The 19503-nt window shown below is 22.8% G+C and overlaps 3 protein-coding genes across 3 annotated transcripts in view; 2 read left to right on the top strand and 1 right to left on the bottom strand.

The window, feature by feature from the left end:
* LOC105366477 (dual specificity protein phosphatase 12) overlaps positions 1-3421 on the top strand; it is a 20298-nt gene extending 16877 nt beyond the window's left edge. Inside the window, 3 exon segments of the mRNA XM_011504933.1 lie at positions 1-92; positions 1923-2241; positions 3214-3421. The exon segment at positions 1-92 is cut by the window's left edge and continues 17 nt beyond it. Coding sequence (XP_011503235.1) covers positions 1-92; positions 1923-2214 — 384 coding nt within the window. The 3' untranslated portion in view covers positions 2215-2241; positions 3214-3421.
* Positions 3422-10612: 7191 nt separating this feature from the next.
* Positions 10613-11831, bottom strand: EMC8-9 (ER membrane protein complex subunit 8/9). Its single transcript, XM_011504934.1, has 4 exons — positions 11546-11831; positions 11361-11437; positions 11127-11294; positions 10613-10784 (listed from the first exon to the last, which is right to left on the bottom strand). Exons 1-4 carry the CDS (start codon positions 11738-11740, stop codon positions 10613-10615), a joined length of 612 nt encoding a protein of 203 aa, XP_011503236.1. The 5' UTR covers positions 11741-11831.
* A 69-nt stretch (positions 11832-11900) lies between these two features.
* twy (fas-binding factor 1 twitchy) lies at positions 11901-17998 on the top strand. The gene is made up of 16 exons (XM_011504959.1): positions 11901-12152; positions 12340-12449; positions 12529-12704; positions 12800-13025; positions 13129-13268; positions 13551-13782; positions 13904-14187; positions 14449-14660; positions 14746-14908; positions 15267-15558; positions 15650-15882; positions 16709-16852; positions 16911-17075; positions 17488-17645; positions 17704-17848; positions 17906-17998. The coding sequence occupies exons 2-16, from the start codon at positions 12356-12358 to the stop codon at positions 17996-17998; spliced, it is 2757 nt and encodes a 918-aa protein (XP_011503261.1). The 5' UTR covers positions 11901-12152; positions 12340-12355.
* Positions 17999-19503: the final 1505 nt, after the last annotated feature.

Genomic DNA, 19503 nt, shown 5'->3' on the forward strand with positions numbered 1-19503 from the left:
CCGAGATCAGCCAGTGTTGCGGCAGCTGCTTGTAGGCCCAGAAGCGGACCATCAGGATTGCACTATTACACTAGCTCTGCACCCCCCTCGAGGTTCTTTTCCACTTATTTATTTTTTTTTCAAATTTTGAAATATTTCAAAATTATATTTTTAATTTATTCTATAACAAATTTAAGTGGTATATGAAGAAACAATTTCCTTGAAAATATTGTATTTTTACTCAAAAGTTATTTACTGTAATATTTGCTATATTGTGTTATTAAGAATATTAGAATATTCTTCAATCGTAATAATATTTGCAAACACATATTTGGACTATGATAGATGTTCACAAATTAAAAACTTAATTTAAGTTATAAACGCAAGATAATATTTATGTGTAATTAATCTATTGTACATATACAAAATGTTCTTATAAAATATTTTTTATTTCATAGCTTTATAGCTATATCTACTTTTGTTTTCATTTTATATTAAAAACTTTTATATTATAGATTAATCAAAAACACTTAATTTATTTTATTTGATAAACAGATAATTAATTGTGATATTTAATTGTATTTATTGTAATATACACAATTATACTTTATTACAATAACTAAAATGCTGTATGTTAACTAAAAAACATTAAATGTGATTAAATAAAAGGATTATATTATATAATTTATTAAAAAGTACAATTTTATTTTCAACAATTTTAAAAGCAATTACATACGTTTAAATACTTTTCTATGCAATTGATATAAAAATTTACAAATATAATGCATAACCACAGTAATATATTTAAAATTAATAATACATTTATATGTTTTATTAACAAATAATTCAGGCTAGTAATGATATAATAGTAATCATTTTTTAAATTGCAATCATTTATTTAAGAGGTTTACTGTTTCCTAATAAATATCTCAAAAATCCTACAATCATAAACTACTTGAAACAATTTTTAGAAATTCAAATGAAACAAAATTGATGACAAAATAGTTCTTTAATCTGCTTAATTACTAAAATTAAGCTTTTGATTTGAATTCTCTTAAAATTTATTAACAAACTTGACTTTTAGTTTTTGAATTTTATTATATTATGAATTTTATTGAATGTCTATCGAGTAATAATGCAAAAATAATTAGAAAGTTAACAAATAATGTATATATAAGAAATAATCTATGTTATTGAATTACGTTAATAGGTCCTGCTGTTCAAGCTATAACTAATTTAATTTTAGGGTGCAACTTATTAAATTGATATTAATTATATTTAATTGTAGGTAATAAAAACACAATTTTTTGATAGAAGATTAACAATTTTTGGCAAAAAAGACATTTATGAAGAAACATCCAACATTTAAAAATAGTATTATTTTACAATTCTTATATTACAAATTTTAAGCTTATATAAATATTTGCTTTTAGAAGAAAGAAAGAAGAAACTGAAAAAAATCTAAAAGAGTTAAATGTAAATCAACAAGCATTGTAAGTAGTTTTCAATATGCATTTTGAGAGTTTCTAATGATACAGATAAATATATTAAAACGATTTATTAAAATGTTTGTTTAAAATTAGTTCTAAGAAAATCTTGTTATTTGATGAAAAAAATTGATTATAGATGAATTTAAAATCAGAATAATCCTTAATTCAATGGTTTTTAGATATTTAAATTTTATATTATTTAAATAAAAATATATTTCATACAAAAATTAATAAATTAATATAATATTAACTTAATAAAGTTATTTATATATAAAAATGTTGATATATAATTCCATTAATACGTAAATGAACTTGAAGGTCTTATGTTCAATTTCCAATAAAACATTGGTAACAGAGTAAAATAATACGTAAATAAAAATCTAAGTCATAAAAAAGCCGAAAGTTACATTCTCTAAAGAATAAACGGTAAAATAGTATGACGTTATATTTCAGGGCAGTATCGCGGGTAGACCTATCGACTGCAGTGGTCTGTAGCAGTACTAACAACATCGCCTGTGGGGGTAGCACTTCAAGTCTGTCGGCAATCGGACGTTCGGCCTTGATCGTCGGTTCACCTTGGAGGTACGCGGTTGCAGGTTCAGCTCCGGCGACGCCCCGTGCCACGCCCCCGGTCTCCCCTCAACACTGGCCTCGACGGATGATCTCCATACGACCTGGAACGCCCCAGCTACCAACCAGTCAGCTCGCAACCGTCAGTAGTGAAACCTCTACCACAATTACGTAGCATAGGCTAAACTTCCATGATACGCAGGTAAACATATGTTGTCTTAATTATTAATTAATCGTTGTCACCTCTGACATAAAATACAAAAAACTAGTTAAATGATCGATTATTCAATTATTTGACAAAACTCCTTAATATTAAGAAAGTTTATTTTTACACAGAGATTATATTAAGTTTCCTATCAAATAATAATGGTATTAACATTATTTTTATAAAATATTGAAAAAAATAATTTGATATTTAAAAAGCTTGACCAAGTTTGTTCTTAAAATTCTTAAAATTTATAAAAAGAATTTTAGAATTTTTTTAAAATACATAAATTGACCTCAACTTCTATATAAAAATCTTATTTGAATTGAAAATAATAAACGTTGAAAAATCAACTCAATAGAATATTGAATATAAATTTGTTTCTAAACAAATTTAAATCCTTTAAATGCTTTAAACTAATTTAAATAAATGTAATTTACTTAATATATCAACTAGTTTAAAACATAAGAATATAAGAGTAATAACTATCAACTACAGACAAAGCATAACCTTTATAATATAAAATGATTAGATACTTTTTGTAAGTAATTTAAAGTAATAAATCAACTTATTATTAACACATATAAATATGGTATATGAAAATAAATAAATATTTTTTCTATTACAATATATTTTTAAACTAAGGTATAAGAAGATTTTTTAAATATCAAAACAAAAATAGAAGCACATACGTATAATTAAACGTATAATTAAATTTTAAAAAATTAAGAATTGCTTTAGAGCAAAAACAACAAAATTTATTAAAAACTAGTTGCTTTTTAAGTTTCAATTTTTAGTATAATTGACCCTACATAATATATTTAGTTAAATGTAAAAAATAAAACGTATTTATAATATAATAAAATATTATAAAAGTATTTTCTATAAGAAAGTACTGACAATTTTTAATTTCAATTAATAATAATAAAAGGATTGCCATATTATATATTGATTCAACTGTCACCTCAGTACATGCATGGAAAAGAAAATGGGTATGGATCGAGATCTTATCAGCATATCTGTCGGTATACTGGATGCTTTTGCTCCAATGGTAGTTTTGGCAGTTACAGCGGCAGTCGCTACTAAAAAAAACGAAATCCTGTAAGTAAGCATAACCTCGAATTCTGTTCAAATTAAATACTTAATAAAATAATGCATAGATACTTGTTCGTGTCAAGTAAAATTCTGGAAAGCATAAATTTGCATGACTTAAATGTGATAATTTTTTTAGAAAGGTCTGATGATTCAATCGATTCATACCTTCTTGCTAGAAAATCTTAATTATTAAATATAGTTAATTATCCATATAATTTTGCATATTTTATCATAATAACAACCGTTTACTAATTCAATTGACTAAATAGGGAATTCGCTGTGATTTTAATTTACGGTATTTAATTTCCAGTGCCTATAATATGTAAAGAGACTAGTGAAGCTGTCAAAATTGTAGAAATTTATATTTTCTGAGAACATTTTACAACTATCGTTGATATAATATACATATGAAAATACCGAATTTCGTATTTCTGTGAGATTCACTATAATTAATTTTTTTTATAAATTTATTAAAATAATATTTAAAGAAGTAATATAGTATTATAAAAATAAAGTTATTAACAAACAATTCAAAATTGTTATTGAATTTATAATGATATAAATATAAAATTAATGATTTATTCCAGATTATATTTATAATACATTTGCTATATTAATTTAATTTTGTTTAATCAATGGTAAATAAACAACACATTAATTTTTAAAAACAAATTTAAAAATCCATTTTATGTGAAGGAGACATTTTTTTCAATTAATAAATTTTAATTGTAAATATTTTGTTATATTTTTTCAAATAAAATTTTACATTAAAATAAATTCTTAAATTAAAATGTAAGTATATAATTAATGATTTAATAAACTGACTTTAATATGATTTTTTCTTTGTTATGGATAAAAAACTATGATGATATAAATAAGGTTTTTAATTTTGATTAATAAATATATTTTTTTATTCAAATATTTAATTTGAAAAATTATTAGAATCATAAATATTTATTACCTATTTATTATTTTATAAAACTAATTAAAATTTTGATGATTCATTAAAATTGTTTTGTCGTAAAATTTATATTTAAATTTATATTTAAATGTTTTTAGTTGTAGGTTTTATTATGGAATAAAAATATATATAAAAAACTGATCCATTTTATAATTTTTATTTCCAGTTACAATTGCAATTAAGAGAATCTGACAAGTTTTTATTATTATAACATCTGCTGATAAATGAAAGTAAAATTTACACTAGATATATACACGTTGAATTCTAAATTGAATGAAAAATTAAACATTTTTTTACTAATAGTATTTTCATATGATAAAATTTAAAACCAGTAACAACTTTTAAGTGATAATAATTCAATAAATATTGAGACACGTATTTCTATGTTTAAAAATTTTTTAAAATACAATATACATTGCAGTATATATAATTTCATCAGAAAACGTTATGTTTTTTCAAAGGAAAATTTTATTAATAGTATTATAACCAGTAATATAACAATTTTCAAATTTATATCAATTTTTAATAATATTCAAGGATTTCAATTATTTAAATATTTGTTAAAAATGCTTTTACACGATCGCCTAAAATTTTGAAACTGTTATAAGTAATTGAGGCAATTGTTAATCAATATAAAATATTGAAAAGTGTTATACAATAAAGCACGGTTATAAATTATGTTCTAATTATTTTGAAATATTTCAGAGAAATTTATCACTGTTATCAAATATCAAATATTAATGTAAATATAAAAATATATATTTAATGAAATAAAGAAGAATGATAAAACATCAATATTGATTAAATAAATTAATAAATATATATCATAAAAACAAATCATAGATAAGGAATCGCCTTAAAATTATGATCTCGCAATTGCGATAACATTAAATTATAAAATAATCGAATAATTATTGAATTGTATAAAATAATTAAATTTCAAAAAATTAATATTATATAAATATATATATTAGATAATTTACAATATTTTAAATAAAATTAACGTAAAAACAATCAAATAGTAAAGGGAATAATGTTTCTTCTCTTTATGTACATTTCAATAAATAAATAGTAACAATAAATTAATTATGTATTTAAAATTATAGCATGGATATGTTTCTTTCTTATTTATTAATCTAAAAAATAAGTTATTAGTTAATACTAGAAATTTATATAAATTCTTCAAAACGTTTAATTAACACTGTGTCGATTGCGAAGCTGTGTTTCAAAAGCACTTGCACAAAAGTATATATAAGCAATTGAAAAACTATTACTCTCTAAAGCAAATGCAACAATATAAAATATCCTGTATTCTCTTTCTCTCTCTCTCTCTCTCTGTCTCTCCCCCTCTATTTAGCTATATAATCTATCTCTATCTACCTACATAATTATCTATTATTAATAATCTATCTGTATGTGTACGTGTGCATCCATCTTCATAAGTATATGCATAATTAAGAATCATCATATAAAGCAATACACTTCAAATTGTACATGCACGAAAGTATACACATTGGTGATTTGTTACATAAGTAACGAAAACAAAAATGTTATTCACATTTTGAGGAATGATAAAAATCCATATACTATAAATATAAAGTATACAAGTTTTTAATTTCTGTATAAGTCTTGTAATCTTATGGAGAAGAAGTGATATCATTTTATTCAAGACTACATTAATTTCATACTCACCACAATTTAAATTTGTCTAATAAAATAAAAATAATAACATATAATTGCAATTTTACTGTCAGTATTATTATAATAAATTTATATACAAATATAGGATATAGTTTAATATTAATAACATTGAAATACTAAACTTGTTATTTAATAAATATTTCCAATTGACATAAGATTATTTTCATAATTTCATGAAAATTGTTTCTACTAATACGTTTAGATTGGATTTGTAAGAGATTCACTTTTTTAGCTTTACGATTTTCTACAAGTATTATGATACATTATTAACAATAAATTATTTAAATTTAGAATAAGTCTAAAGTTATATAAAATTCCTTAACTTAAATATATACATTTACCTTGCTTAAAAATTTTCATGCTAAATTTTTTATTTTAATAAATTTTTAATTTAATAAGGAATGAAGAATTAATTTTTAATATTTATGCATCTTATTAAATATTTAATAGTGTATCACTAATTTAACTTTCCTTTATAAATACTTGCATAAAAATAGACTTATATACTATTCTATTATTATCTGTTTCTAAAAATTTATTATTGCTATAATTTTGTCAATGAAGCACAAATTTAGTTGAAAATGTAAACACCTTTATTAGTTATTGTTCCGTATTGATCATAGTCATTGATTGTTCTTAACTTTCTTATTAAATTTCTTCATTCTTCTTATACACTATATAGTACCATTATTATCAATAACGATAAAAATCCTTTCGTTTATACGAAAACTTAAATGATTACTGTAAAACTTTCGATTTCACAGTTTATGCGATCGCCATTCGAATCTTCAGTCCATTCAAAAGCCATTTAAAATTACTTCAAATATCCAAAACGTACCCTCTTATTCAATTATAACTGCGTATTTGAGATGATTGATTCAATCAAACAGTACCACGCGTTTATATAACGCGTATAAAAGAAAATACCATAATGAATTCTACTCCGAACAATCCAATGTGCAGTATATACATTAACATATTTTCAATCTTAAATGATGTAGAAAATTGATTTTTGTTTTGATGTATTGTCAATATATTATTAATCGAATTGGTAAATTTAATGTTAGATATTACTTTGCTTAAACTGTTTTTATATTTTAAGTTTTCCAGTGTTCAGAAAACCAACAGAAAATTTTTATATCGGAATAACATATCATCATTTTTGATATGCTTCAATTTATTTTATGTAAGTGTTAAAAAGATTACGCTGTAATTTTGCAAACATGTAATATTATAATTTTATAATTTGTAAAAGTAAACAGAAGATATTGTTTACATATATATCAAATGAAATCTTTACAGTGATTGCGTGTACATGTAATAATTATACACTTTCACCAAATTTTTAATAATTTATCGAGTATACCATCTGATATAAAAGTTTGCATCAAGTTTTTTTGATTTTAGAAAGAGTGAATTAGAAATAAAATAATAAAGTATTTAAAAAAATCGAAATATGATGAGAAAAACGAATTTCAATGTAATGTTTATTACACTTTGTAACTATAAACGAGAGTAAAATTGGAAATAAACTTATACTTTCGCTGTATTACGCGTATAAATATTTATATATAGATCAATATCTTGTACTCTTGGAATACTTTATCCAATAAGTTATGCGCAAGTACTTTTGATACGTTTGAATTGATCTGTGATGCGTACGTTTCGTCGCTTTCGTTCAAACTTTCATTAAAAATAATTAATGTTATTAGACAAATAAAATATTTAATAAGTTAAAAATAAAATAGCCATTTTATTTTTATCGATATCTAATAACATTTCTTAACGACATATTCAGTACGAAAACTAGATGTATATTGTAAAAAGTAAATATATGCTTTCCAACATTTATAATAAAAAATTAATATTATAAGTTTCTTTAGTATTTTAATTATTGCTGTTTATTTAACTTCTAATAATTGTTGTTTACTAACAAATTCTTAATTGATTAATTGGGAATTATCTAAAAAATTTAATAAAAGGACATGTAAAATGGAAAATTTCGCAATTACGTCTAAATATAATTTGATTCGTATTACTTTATTTAAGTTCTTGAATTAAAAGTTCTGAAACATCAAATTATAAATATCAAATCAATAAGCTAAACATATACCAATAAAGAAAATAAACAACAACTTCAATGTGGCTTCAATCGCCTTAGGCAGCATATCTTAACTTTTATATATAAAAATCTGTATGTAATTTATACGTAGAATAAAATGACAGTGATAATGTTCGATAAAAAAGGGAGAAATTCATAAAAAAAAGACATTAACCAACAGTGAATAATACCTTGCACTTGCAATACAACGATAATTAAACAAGTTGAAAACTAAATTATACACTAAATTATCGACTTTTCAAAACATTCTTATATAGTGATAAAAAAAATCATTAATTTCTTTATCGATTATTTTTCATTATTTATAGAAACAAAATATGATAATAAAATGGAACTTGTTAATACAAAATATGTAATTTGATAATTATCAATAATTTATGTTGTTTAAGCCATTATTCATATGTTAAGTGTTGATTTTACTAATACGTTATATAATTAATGGATAAAGTGTTTAAATATATTTACTATAGTTATGGGCTATACAAATAACAACTAATAGTAATATTCTTGTAACGTACTGCGTAAATTTATAAAGCGATATTTTAAAACTCCCTATTTGATATATATATAATGAAAAAATATTTTTTTTTGTATAGAAACACAAAGTATTTTTTCATGTGAAAAACTCTTCATTGAGTTATTTTAGATCATAGAAATGCAATTTTAAATATTCAAAGGCCATAAACCGGTACACGTAATTACTTGAGAACCGATTTTTTAGACTTGTATAGAGTTTTTCATTGTTGAAAGCAAAATAATATATTAAATAAAAGTACACTCATAGTATGTTGTTAAAATTACATACTAATTTAATATAAAATATAAAATATATTATTACAGCAGTAACATAAAAGTTATTTAGAATATAGTGTCACAAATTTACATATCTTTAAGATAATTTTCATTTTAATATTCATTCTAATGTTCTAACTTTATATGTGAGAAATTTAAAATAAATAATGCTTTTAAATATATTACATGATACAGGAATTCTGATTCTCGTTGAGGTATTAACATGACAATAGTTTACAAAAAAAAAAGAAACAGATTGATCATTGCTAAGAAATAAAGATGAACGTCATGAAAATGTATTGTCTCAACTCAATTCCTGACCAAATAGTCACATAGTTTTTTTTGGGAAAACTTTCTTTTTTCTAATGATATAACATAAATTATTTTTAATTTAAACTATAAAACACTATAATTTTTTTAATTTCATTTAAAAATTAACTTAATTCTTTTGTAAATAAATAATTTTCAGTTAGTGTCACTGATGAAACAAAATACTTATAAGACCTAGGAATACAAGTATGAAGTAATGTATAAGATTTTCTATTTTTTGTATTCCTTAAGAGCAGTTTTAACCGGATAATGATATTTAATTTATTTTTTAATAGTATTTCTTAAGCAGTAAATGTGTAATAAAAAGAATTTGAAATATAGAAATCTTTTTTTTTTAATCAAATAAAACTATTATTATTTTGTATAAAATCAAATATTAATAAATTTCAATTATTAAAATAGTATAAAACACTAAACAAATGTTTGAATGAAAGAAATAATTTTATCTAAAAATAGAAATATTATGAAAATAATAAATTAATATGAAAATTAATGCATACTTTAGTTATCGACTTGTACACTTTCTTTTGTTTAATTAATTAAAAGTAAAGAATGATTAAAAAGATATATTAAATTTAAATGATAGGTTTTAAATGATTACGTATACCATTGTCGTATTAGAATGGGTATTTGATGATAAGTAATCACAATGCATGAAGCAAATGATTTGTCTTACAATATGTGGATCATTTGCTGAATTTGCACTATATTAGCTATAAATATAAGGCGCAGTTTTCGTACCTGAAATTAACCAAGTAAAGTTAAGATAACGACTACAACCCAAATTATAACAATAGATCTTCTGAGCCTCATTTATTAATTTTGGAATTATAAAAACTGGCGTTTTATCTTATAAGAATATTTGGCTGATGTATATTTATGAACTAAATGAAAATAATATTGTGAGAATAAATAAAAATTTGTCCTTCCAATATTTTAATCCTTTTATTTATTAATCACATTACCTTCAAATTTTATAAATTTCTATACATTTGTGTCTTTTATTTTTTATTTAATAGATATTTCTAGTTATTAGAGCTGAATTCTATATTTAAAGTAATATTTTTATATACCTTTCCAAATTAGAAATTAACTATTACTAATGCAGATTTTGTAACAAATATTAATACATATTTAATTATATTTTTATTGTTTTATTTATATTTTGCATTATATAATTTTTACAATAAACACTTATTCTATAAAATAATATTATAAATAAATAATTTATAGTAGGTGAAAATTTAAGTGAAAACTTTAGTTTCATATTATTTATTAGAATTTTTATATTCTACTATATTATCACTTAAAAATATTTCTATATTTTAAAAAGAAATAAATTTTCTTACAAAATGTATCAAACAAAACTATTGGTAATTTTTTAATACTTCATCTATCTTTTCATTTAATTTTAAATTTTGCCAGTCTAATGAAATATTATCAAGATGATTATCAAAGTCGACTAGATTTCTGTATTCTTTTCTTCGTATTAAATGATATGTTGCTTCTAAAAGATTAGCACCACCTTCATAATTTATGCTATAAAAAAAGTTTAATTCTTATTATTTTATTATAAAAATAATAAATAAAATTGTCAATATTAAATATTTAAATATACTGATACAAATATATGTATCAATAAAATTAATGAAATTTTACTATATTCTCATATAATTATTATTAAAGTCCCATGTAAAATTAGAAGTTATAAAATTTCTAACTTAAATTATTATATAAGTATATAAGTATATAAACGATTAATAAGTATATAAATATATAAATGAATAATAAGTAAATAAATATTTTTAAAGCTATTTAATTTTAATAAATGTCTGAATATCATATTTTTAATAAAATAAAATTCAAGGAAGTAAAACAAACCTTGACGGATCTTTAAATTTCCACTTTCCATCTAAATATTGTGATATTTTCAAAGAATTCATATTCATACCAACAGTCATTTTTTTGTTATCAACAACAGCAATTAGTGCATGATTAAAATGTTCTACAATTTTCTCTGATATACCTCTGTGTGCAGGCTTGTCTGTGCTATAGAACAACATAAAATATTGATAATTTTTTCAAATAAATAGTTTCTTAATAAAAAAGGCATACCTAGTATCATTAATATTTTCATTAGCTAAATAATAGCCGGCTATGATAAGACCTTGATTCAAGGCAAGCTGCTCTACCTATAAAGTAGTTATAAGAAATTGGTGAAACTCAAATCAATTATTGGAGTCGAATAAGTATCTTAGATAACTTTAATCTCATTTAATAACTGAATTTAAAAAACTTACCATTGTAAGTGCAACCTCAGACATGGGTGTCACGTGTAAACAGATGTGAAAAAGTGGCGCTACATCAATAATCTGCAATTCATTGGAGTTATTTTGCTTACCTAATAATAGGCCATTAATGGCGCAATGTGGATATTTAGCTGCGTGGAGAATGATTTTGGCATACGCCCGTCCAGAAAATGTAATATCCGTCATAACCCTCTTCTAATAATACTAATAAATTATCTACTACTCACAGCATTGGTATCCACAACTTTATAAAGGTTAATGCATCGGTGACTTACGCCACGTCATTTTGGATTTGTAGTTAGATATCACGTGATGCCTTGAGCCAATGACGTTTATGATTGAATAATTACTCACGCCAATATAGTGTTGCCTGGGCAACGTCAGCTGTGTAACCTCTTAACTGTTTCAAAACAAATCGCATTACATAAAATTTAAAGGTTCCATTAAATATTTATGCGAATTCGTCTAATGTTATCGACAATAAATTTTCTATCAATATGAGTATAGGAAATACAGGAACGTGGTCCATGTTATCGAGTAATTTATCCACTTATTAAAATGAATTTAATGCCTGATCAACTGAATTTATTGTACTGCTGTAAGATACTGATTTGCATAGTCTTCTCTTTTTCAGTACAATATATTTTTCATGTTTTTAAAGACTTAACGTATTTAACTAAAAGTAGTTTATTATTTATAAAGTTTGCTTTTAATAATACTAATAAAAATGAAGCATTAGAAATATTATATAATATTATCTAAATCAATACAAAATTTTATTATAGGGAAATCAAAAAAAAAATGGAAGACATAGATGATTTAGACAGTGCTTTATTTGATAAAAATTCTAGAACTGCAGAATTGAATGATACAAAGAAGAGGGTTGTGTTTAAAGGTTTTGTTCTTAGTAGTTTTTATAAATTAAATAAAAATTTAATAATGGTTTTTTATTGAATATTGAACATGATTTTCAGATTTTTCTAAAAGTATTGCTCCTGAAGATTTTAATCCTCTGGACGATAGTTTTAAAGAATCTTTAAAAAAGAAATCTGGAAATATTGATAGAAATAGCAAAGTAGTTAATTTATTTGGAATAAAACATGAAGACAGATTTGAAATGAAAGATTCTGATTCAATAGAAACTTTACTTGTATATATTTTATTATAAAATTAAGAATTTATTCAAATTTATAAAAAAATTATTGTGAATAATAAATATTTCAGATTGAAAATACATTGGAAAAAAAATCACCATTACTTGCTATTAAAAATTCATTAGAAAAACCTCAGTCAGATGAATCAGTTCTTAAAGAATCAGATTTTGTAAGACTATCGGCAACTAATCAAGCAAAAAAATCATCATTAATAGATGATTTATTTGGTGGCAAATTATCAACTTCTGTAGTTGATACGACTAAAATTAATTTTAATGTATCTGCAGCTCGGTCATATCCTAGAGAAGCAATTACTGGTTACATATTTTAATTTAAATTATTTTCAGATTATTGAATTATATAATTCTAATTATTAATTAGATATAATTAATTTTTAAAATAATATAAATTTCTGATCAGGGATCAGTAATGAAAACACAAATAATGCATCGACTGAAAGTGGTTTCTCCTTGAGTGCATCAAAGGGATCTAGGCGTGGTAGAAGAACTTCTACCATTTTTAATGATCCTTTAGGACTTTTTTCAATATCTAATTCAAGGGTAGTTTTATGAACAAATTCAAATAAAATATTTAACAATAAACATATGTTTAATTTATAAATACTATATAATATATAATTCAATTACAAAAATAATTATTTCCTTTGAAACTAGCTTATCTTAACAAAGCTAAACACAATCATGATCTATTTATTGAAATTATAACTGATTACTTTCAAAAATACCAATTTCCTAATGAAATTTGAAAATATTTATAATTGTTTTTATATTTATTCTTATATATAATTTATATTCATACTTAAGCAAAAGTATATATTTTAGATTGATGAATCTTCAAAAGTTGAAGAAAAAACAAATCAGCAATTAATTGTTGAAAATAATTTAAAATCAGTGGAATTTGAAAAACTACCAGAGTGGCTCAGAGATCCAAAAGTTATTAAAGAACAAAAACATGATATAGTTGAAACTGGTCAAAGTGAAGAATTACCTAAAGTAAAATTTGCAAAAACAGACAAAGTTTCAAATTCAACAAATATTCAAAATATTGCATTAGGTTATAATATTTAATTATAAGTTAATAGGATTCATTATTAAAAAAAAATTTTTATTTATAATGTATTATTTTAAAAACGTATATTAAAATCCTAAAATATAGTTACTTATTATATTAATAGATAAAAATATGGATCAAAATGGTTTGACATCAAAACTTTTGAGTATTGAGTTTGATCAACAAGCAGCAATAATGCATATGCAGCAACAGGAACATGAACTTAGAATAGGCACTGCCCTTTCTCAACAAACTGAAAAATTTAATTATTTACTTGAAACTCAAAAAATAAAATCAATTGACCAAGAAAAACAATTTAATATGTTATTAGCTAGACAGCTTGAAAGGCAATCCATACTTGAAGCTCAAATGAAGTCTCAACAGGATCGAATAGACAACTATATTCAAGTAAGTTAAAAAGAAATAATTTTTTAATTTTATTTTACAATGAAAATTTGAAAACTAATTTATTTGGAAAGACCTAAATTTTTTGTAAAAATACTAAACTACTTTAATATTAAAATTAATTTATTTATAATTTCATTATAAAAATAATTTAGTGCATAAATAAATAAAAAGAGAATAACTGAAATAATTAATTTTTCTGTAATTTGAATAAATTTTATTAAATATATAAATGAATTATTAAAAAAATTTATTTAACTTAAGACACTTACAGCTCAACCAACAATAATACCATCTATGAATTTTACAACAAACAATGACATGAAACAAAATACTAAAACAACAGTGGATGAAAAAATAGTGTCAGAAAATCTTTTACAAAAATTTGAAATGGAAAAAATATATTTAGAAAACATTGTTGAAAATTTGAAAGAGAAACATGAAAAAGAGATTTCTATACTTGAAGATTCTTATAAGTACACTCAAAATTTATTCATAATTTTATTCATAAATGATGATAAAAATAATGTTAAATGTCTAAAAAATGTATTTATTATTTAGGAAACAACTTACGTTTTTAGAAGAGGCAATGGTCCAGATGGAGAAAAGAATGCAAGATGAAGTAGAATGTCTTGAAGCGGATTATAAATTGAAAATTCAAAAACTCAAAGAAGAAATTTTAGAACTTGAAAAAGTACATAAAATTGAAAAGGAAATATTAAAGGTATATTAAAATATTTATTAAACATTAATTATAAAGTATATTTATAAAAATACATCAATAATTTTTCATCTATTACTTTGAAGATAATTTGAATGTGCTTTAAACGAAAATTAATTAACGAAAATGAAAATATTATTTTCAAAGTGAAGCTCATAATAAATATTATAAAAAAATATTTTCTTAAAAGTTTTATTATTGTTAAGTAATGTTTGGTTAATGTGAGAAAAATTATATTTGTCAGTCATTTTATTTTAAAATTTGTAAAGATTACATTCATTTTTATGTTTATATTAACATTCTTTATAGTTTTAAATACCTATAGCTAAGAATTAATTAATATTTTTGTATTTAATTATAGGAAGATAACTCAACAATTCTTCAAGATATACGTGAAAATCATTTGAAAAATTTAGAAATAATTCACAAAGAGCACGTTCAAAGTATTCAAAGGATAATAGAATCAAAAGAATCAGAACATAAAGCAATTGAAATTATGACAATTGATGGGGCAAATATTGAAAAAGTAATTAACAAATCTCAAATTATTATTGAAAATCTTGAACATTTACACAATAGACTTGAAAATAAGGATAAAAATTTTACTGAATTTAAAAGCAATCATTTATTAAATCAAGAAAAAAACATTGAATGTTAGTAATTAATTAAATTATTACATTATAATTAAATCTTAGTATATTTAAAAAAATATATTATTAAATTAGAATGAATTTTTATTTAAAGATTTAAAAGGATTACTTGAAAAACAAAAGGATATATTTACAGAAGAAAAACAAAAATTAATGGTAACAATTCAAAAACTTGAATTAGATTCTTTTGAACTACTGAAAGAATTTAAAAAACAAAATACCGTTTTTATAGAAAATCAAGAAATTTTAAAATCGAAGGAAAATGCTTTGTTAAGAGATCGGGAAATTTTTATTGAGCAGAACAAATGGGAACGTGAACGACTACAAGTATGATCTTTAACTTTATAAATTATATTATTTTATATTCTCTAACGATATTAATTTTCTATGGATTTATCTCACCTATAATGTTACAATTCTGCGGGCTTATCTCATTAGTATATCTTGTTGTAATATATTGGGAACTTAAGACATTACACTTTTCACTACTATAGCAAAATATAGCAATCGTGCAGGTCTCTTAGTGCATTTTTTTGCTGTCCATTCAATAAATTGATAGACATACTTGTTGATTTACTCGCGTTGACGATTGCACAGAAAGCTGGACAATTGCCAATGCAGAATGTCAAAAGGAAAGGGAGAAACAAATAATCACCATAGATATTGCGGACATACAAGATAAAAATTTATTAAAAATAGAGAAAACAATACGTGCCTGACAATATAGACACGTATACATTCGCATCGCGTCCACGCTAATAAGTAACAAACAGATATTAAACAGATAATCCTGATCGAGCTAAAGATTACTATCGTCGTGTAACCATTAGTGCTTCATGAAAACATCGTGTTTAAAATACATATTTATATCCAAACATCTATCTAGATCATGTGGTTCCATAACTAAACACTGAGCCATTTAGGTCACTTGCATACCTTTCTTGTCTTACCTTTTCTCTTTTAGATTTTTTTCTCTATTATTTCTTTCTCCTTTTTATTCTCTTACATTTTGATCCAACTTTTTATCTTTCTGTGTAAAAAATGGTCTTTTGCAAAATTAAATACTAATGTATTATATATATATATATATATATATATATATATATATACATATATATAATTAAAGCATCATAGAAAATCAAAATATTTACAGATGATGAGAGACGAATGGGTAAAAGAACAAGACAAACAATTCGGATGGCTTGCACAAGAAAGACAAACTCTTATTACTGAAAAAGGAAAACTTAAAATTTTAAACAGACTAAAAATAGGATCTGATGATGTTTCTAAAATAGAAGTACGTATTATTATTTATGTCAGTAATTATCAAATAATATTTTTAATATTTTCCACAGTTAGAAGCAACTATAAAGGCTGCACAAAATGCTGTATCCAATGCTAATCGAGAAAAATTAAAATGGCAGGAAAAAATAAATGAACTAGAAGTACAAAAAAATAATCTCCAAGAAAAAGAAAATGCTCTTATTCAAAAAGCCAAAGAATTGCAAATCTTTACTCAGGTTTTTAAATAAAAATTTTCTTATTATTTAATTATTGATAAATAAGCATTAATAATTTATAATAAATGTTATTTCTATTTTTACTCAAAATTTCTATTACATTAAAAAATTGATAAAAATATTTTCATTAAATTTATAAAAATTTATAAACCCTCAATTAAAGAAATATGTAATATAGCATATTCAAAAATAATTATAACTTATTATTAAATGGTATAGATCTTTGATATGAAGAAATTGATTAGAAAATAACAGCACTTTTAATGAAAAGATAAAAAGTGCAAGTAATGATATTATAATTGTAATTATATATTATGATATTATAATGATATATAATAATAATATAATTTAAATATATATATTTATTATTTAATAATTGTTATTAAATTGATGAATATTATAATATTAATAGTCAGCACTGGCTAAAAGAGAAGAAGGTTTGCGTGCTTTAAACGAAGCTCGTTTAATTGAAGAATGTTATAAGGATAAATTAAGTAAAATTCAAGCTCAACAAGAGATCTTATTACAAAGAGAAAATAAACTTGCAAATGAAAAATTTGAGTTAGCAAGGTAAACTAAAAAATATAAATCTAGTTTCAGGAGAAGTAATGAAAATTTTTTAACATAGGGACAGATTGTCATTCCATGTGTCACATGATATAGAAAAACCAGTAAAAGACACTGTTTGTAAATTAGACAGCAAAATCAGCCACGAGGATCAATTAGACATTTCAAATTTATTATGCAGTAGAAAAAACATAACACTTTGTAAGGTAAATTCTTTTACAAATTAATACAAAATATCTAAATATATCGAATTAATTTTTCAGGATATTGTAGATCCCCATCTAGTCATGTTAAAATGGAAACTGGATAATAAGTCAGATAATTCTAAGAAACTTCCTTTCGTAAATAGTCACTAAAAGTAGTAATTAATTATTTATTTTGAAAATATAAATATTTTCAACATTTTGATAAGTTTCTTAACTTAAATTCTTTTCAAGTAGAATAATCATGTCTATTTCTTTTATTTATAATATTATCTAAATCAAGCGCATGATTTAAAATATTTAATGTAATATATAATTATACTCATTTAATAAAAGTTATTGATAATAATTATTAACATAGCATAGTAATGTATAACTAGAAATTAATTTTACAATCTACATATATAACGAAGAATCTGATCGTATGGAGTCACTCGGTGTGGGATGAAATACATTTTCATAAAAATTAAACCAAGAACAACGTACAAGTATTAATACAAACTACCCTAGTACGATTGATAAACGTAAGCCTGTACGAAGAAAATTTAGAAGAGTCTTTGTAATTCTATGCGAATGAAAGAGTGCACATAGTACAAGATATAGTGTATATCTGGAAAACACTATAAACACATTGCAATTTTTTTCAATCTCAGTTCTAACTTTAGCTGATTACTTAATACAAAGGGAATGTTTTAAATAAATTACTCTTTTAATTTATTTTACCTTATGAATATTGAATACATCGTGATAAGAAAAACCTAAATTTAAGGATTTTTATTATATTTTATTTATAAAAAATCAATATTTAATAAAATAATCTATAATTTTTAAGAAAAAAATCTTGTTTTTTATTATCTCATAAAAATTCTCAAAATACTATATAATTCATGGTGTTAAATATGTAATAAGGATTATCTGTCATTTCCAAATAATTAATCAATAAACATGTATAAATTATATATATATTATACATAATTTTAATTCGAAGTTAAATGGAAAGAAATAATTATGGTAAAATAAAAGAAACTGCAATTCGATAATTCAAAATATTCAATAGTCGACACAGAATTGTTAATAATATTTCAAGAAAATGTGAAGTTTTAAAAATAACAAAATTCATACATTAGAGTATTCAAATAGATCCAATAAATTCGCAAAGAAGAAATGTAATAAAAATTTATCATAGCTTTCATATCGTTAATTGTATAATATTAATTAGAAGTATATGTATAATGTACTTGTTTGGAATTCCAGCCACCAGTATGATTGCTGATCACGGCGGCTGGGGGGGGGGGATGAGCAAGAGGTTAATTCATCAATTCAGATTAAACAAAATTGGTTTTATTGACCTTTATTTAAGTAGTTGTTACAATAAGATTGACAATAGAATTGTTGATTGTAGTAACTAGGCATCTGATATTAAGTCAAAATATCGTCTGGGAGTGCAAGCCTCGTAAGGTATCTCGGGAGTACTAATTACGGGTTCTAGCTTATAAATCGACGGAGCCGTTCTTGTTCGACAATTGTATGTCGTATGAGTCATGCTTGAATTATACTGGGCATTATCCGGCTCGCGGATGCTTAGACGCTTAAGTTGAGACTCAAATCGTACTAAGCGCGATTTGGCTCGCGACTAATTAAGCGTTTGACTCGACGGT

The sequence above is a fragment of the Ceratosolen solmsi genome, unplaced genomic scaffold, assembly GCF_000503995.2.
Source record: "Ceratosolen solmsi marchali unplaced genomic scaffold, CerSol_1.0 scaffold4, whole genome shotgun sequence".
Lineage (NCBI taxonomy): Eukaryota > Metazoa > Arthropoda > Insecta > Hymenoptera > Agaonidae > Ceratosolen > Ceratosolen solmsi.

Excerpts from the sequence above, each read along its gene's own strand:
- EMC8-9 (XM_011504934.1), bottom strand. The coding sequence starts at position 11,740 with ATGACGGATATTACATTTTCTGGACGGGCGTATGCCAAAATCATTCTC. Across the intron at positions 11,438-11,545 it reads CTGAGGTTGCACTTACAATG|GTAGAGCAGCTTGCCTTGAA; the intron begins GTAAGTTTTTTA and ends ACTACTTTATAG. Across the intron at positions 10,785-11,126 it reads AAATTTAAAGATCCGTCAAG|CATAAATTATGAAGGTGGTG; the intron begins GTTTGTTTTACT and ends CTTTTTTTATAG.
- twy (XM_011504959.1), top strand. The coding sequence starts at position 12,356 with ATGGAAGACATAGATGATTTAGACAGTGCTTTATTTGATAAAAATTCT. Across the intron at positions 13,026-13,128 it reads TCCTAGAGAAGCAATTACTG|GGATCAGTAATGAAAACACA; the intron begins GTTACATATTTT and ends ATTTCTGATCAG. Across the intron at positions 14,188-14,448 it reads GAATAGACAACTATATTCAA|ACACTTACAGCTCAACCAAC; the intron begins GTAAGTTAAAAA and ends ATTTAACTTAAG.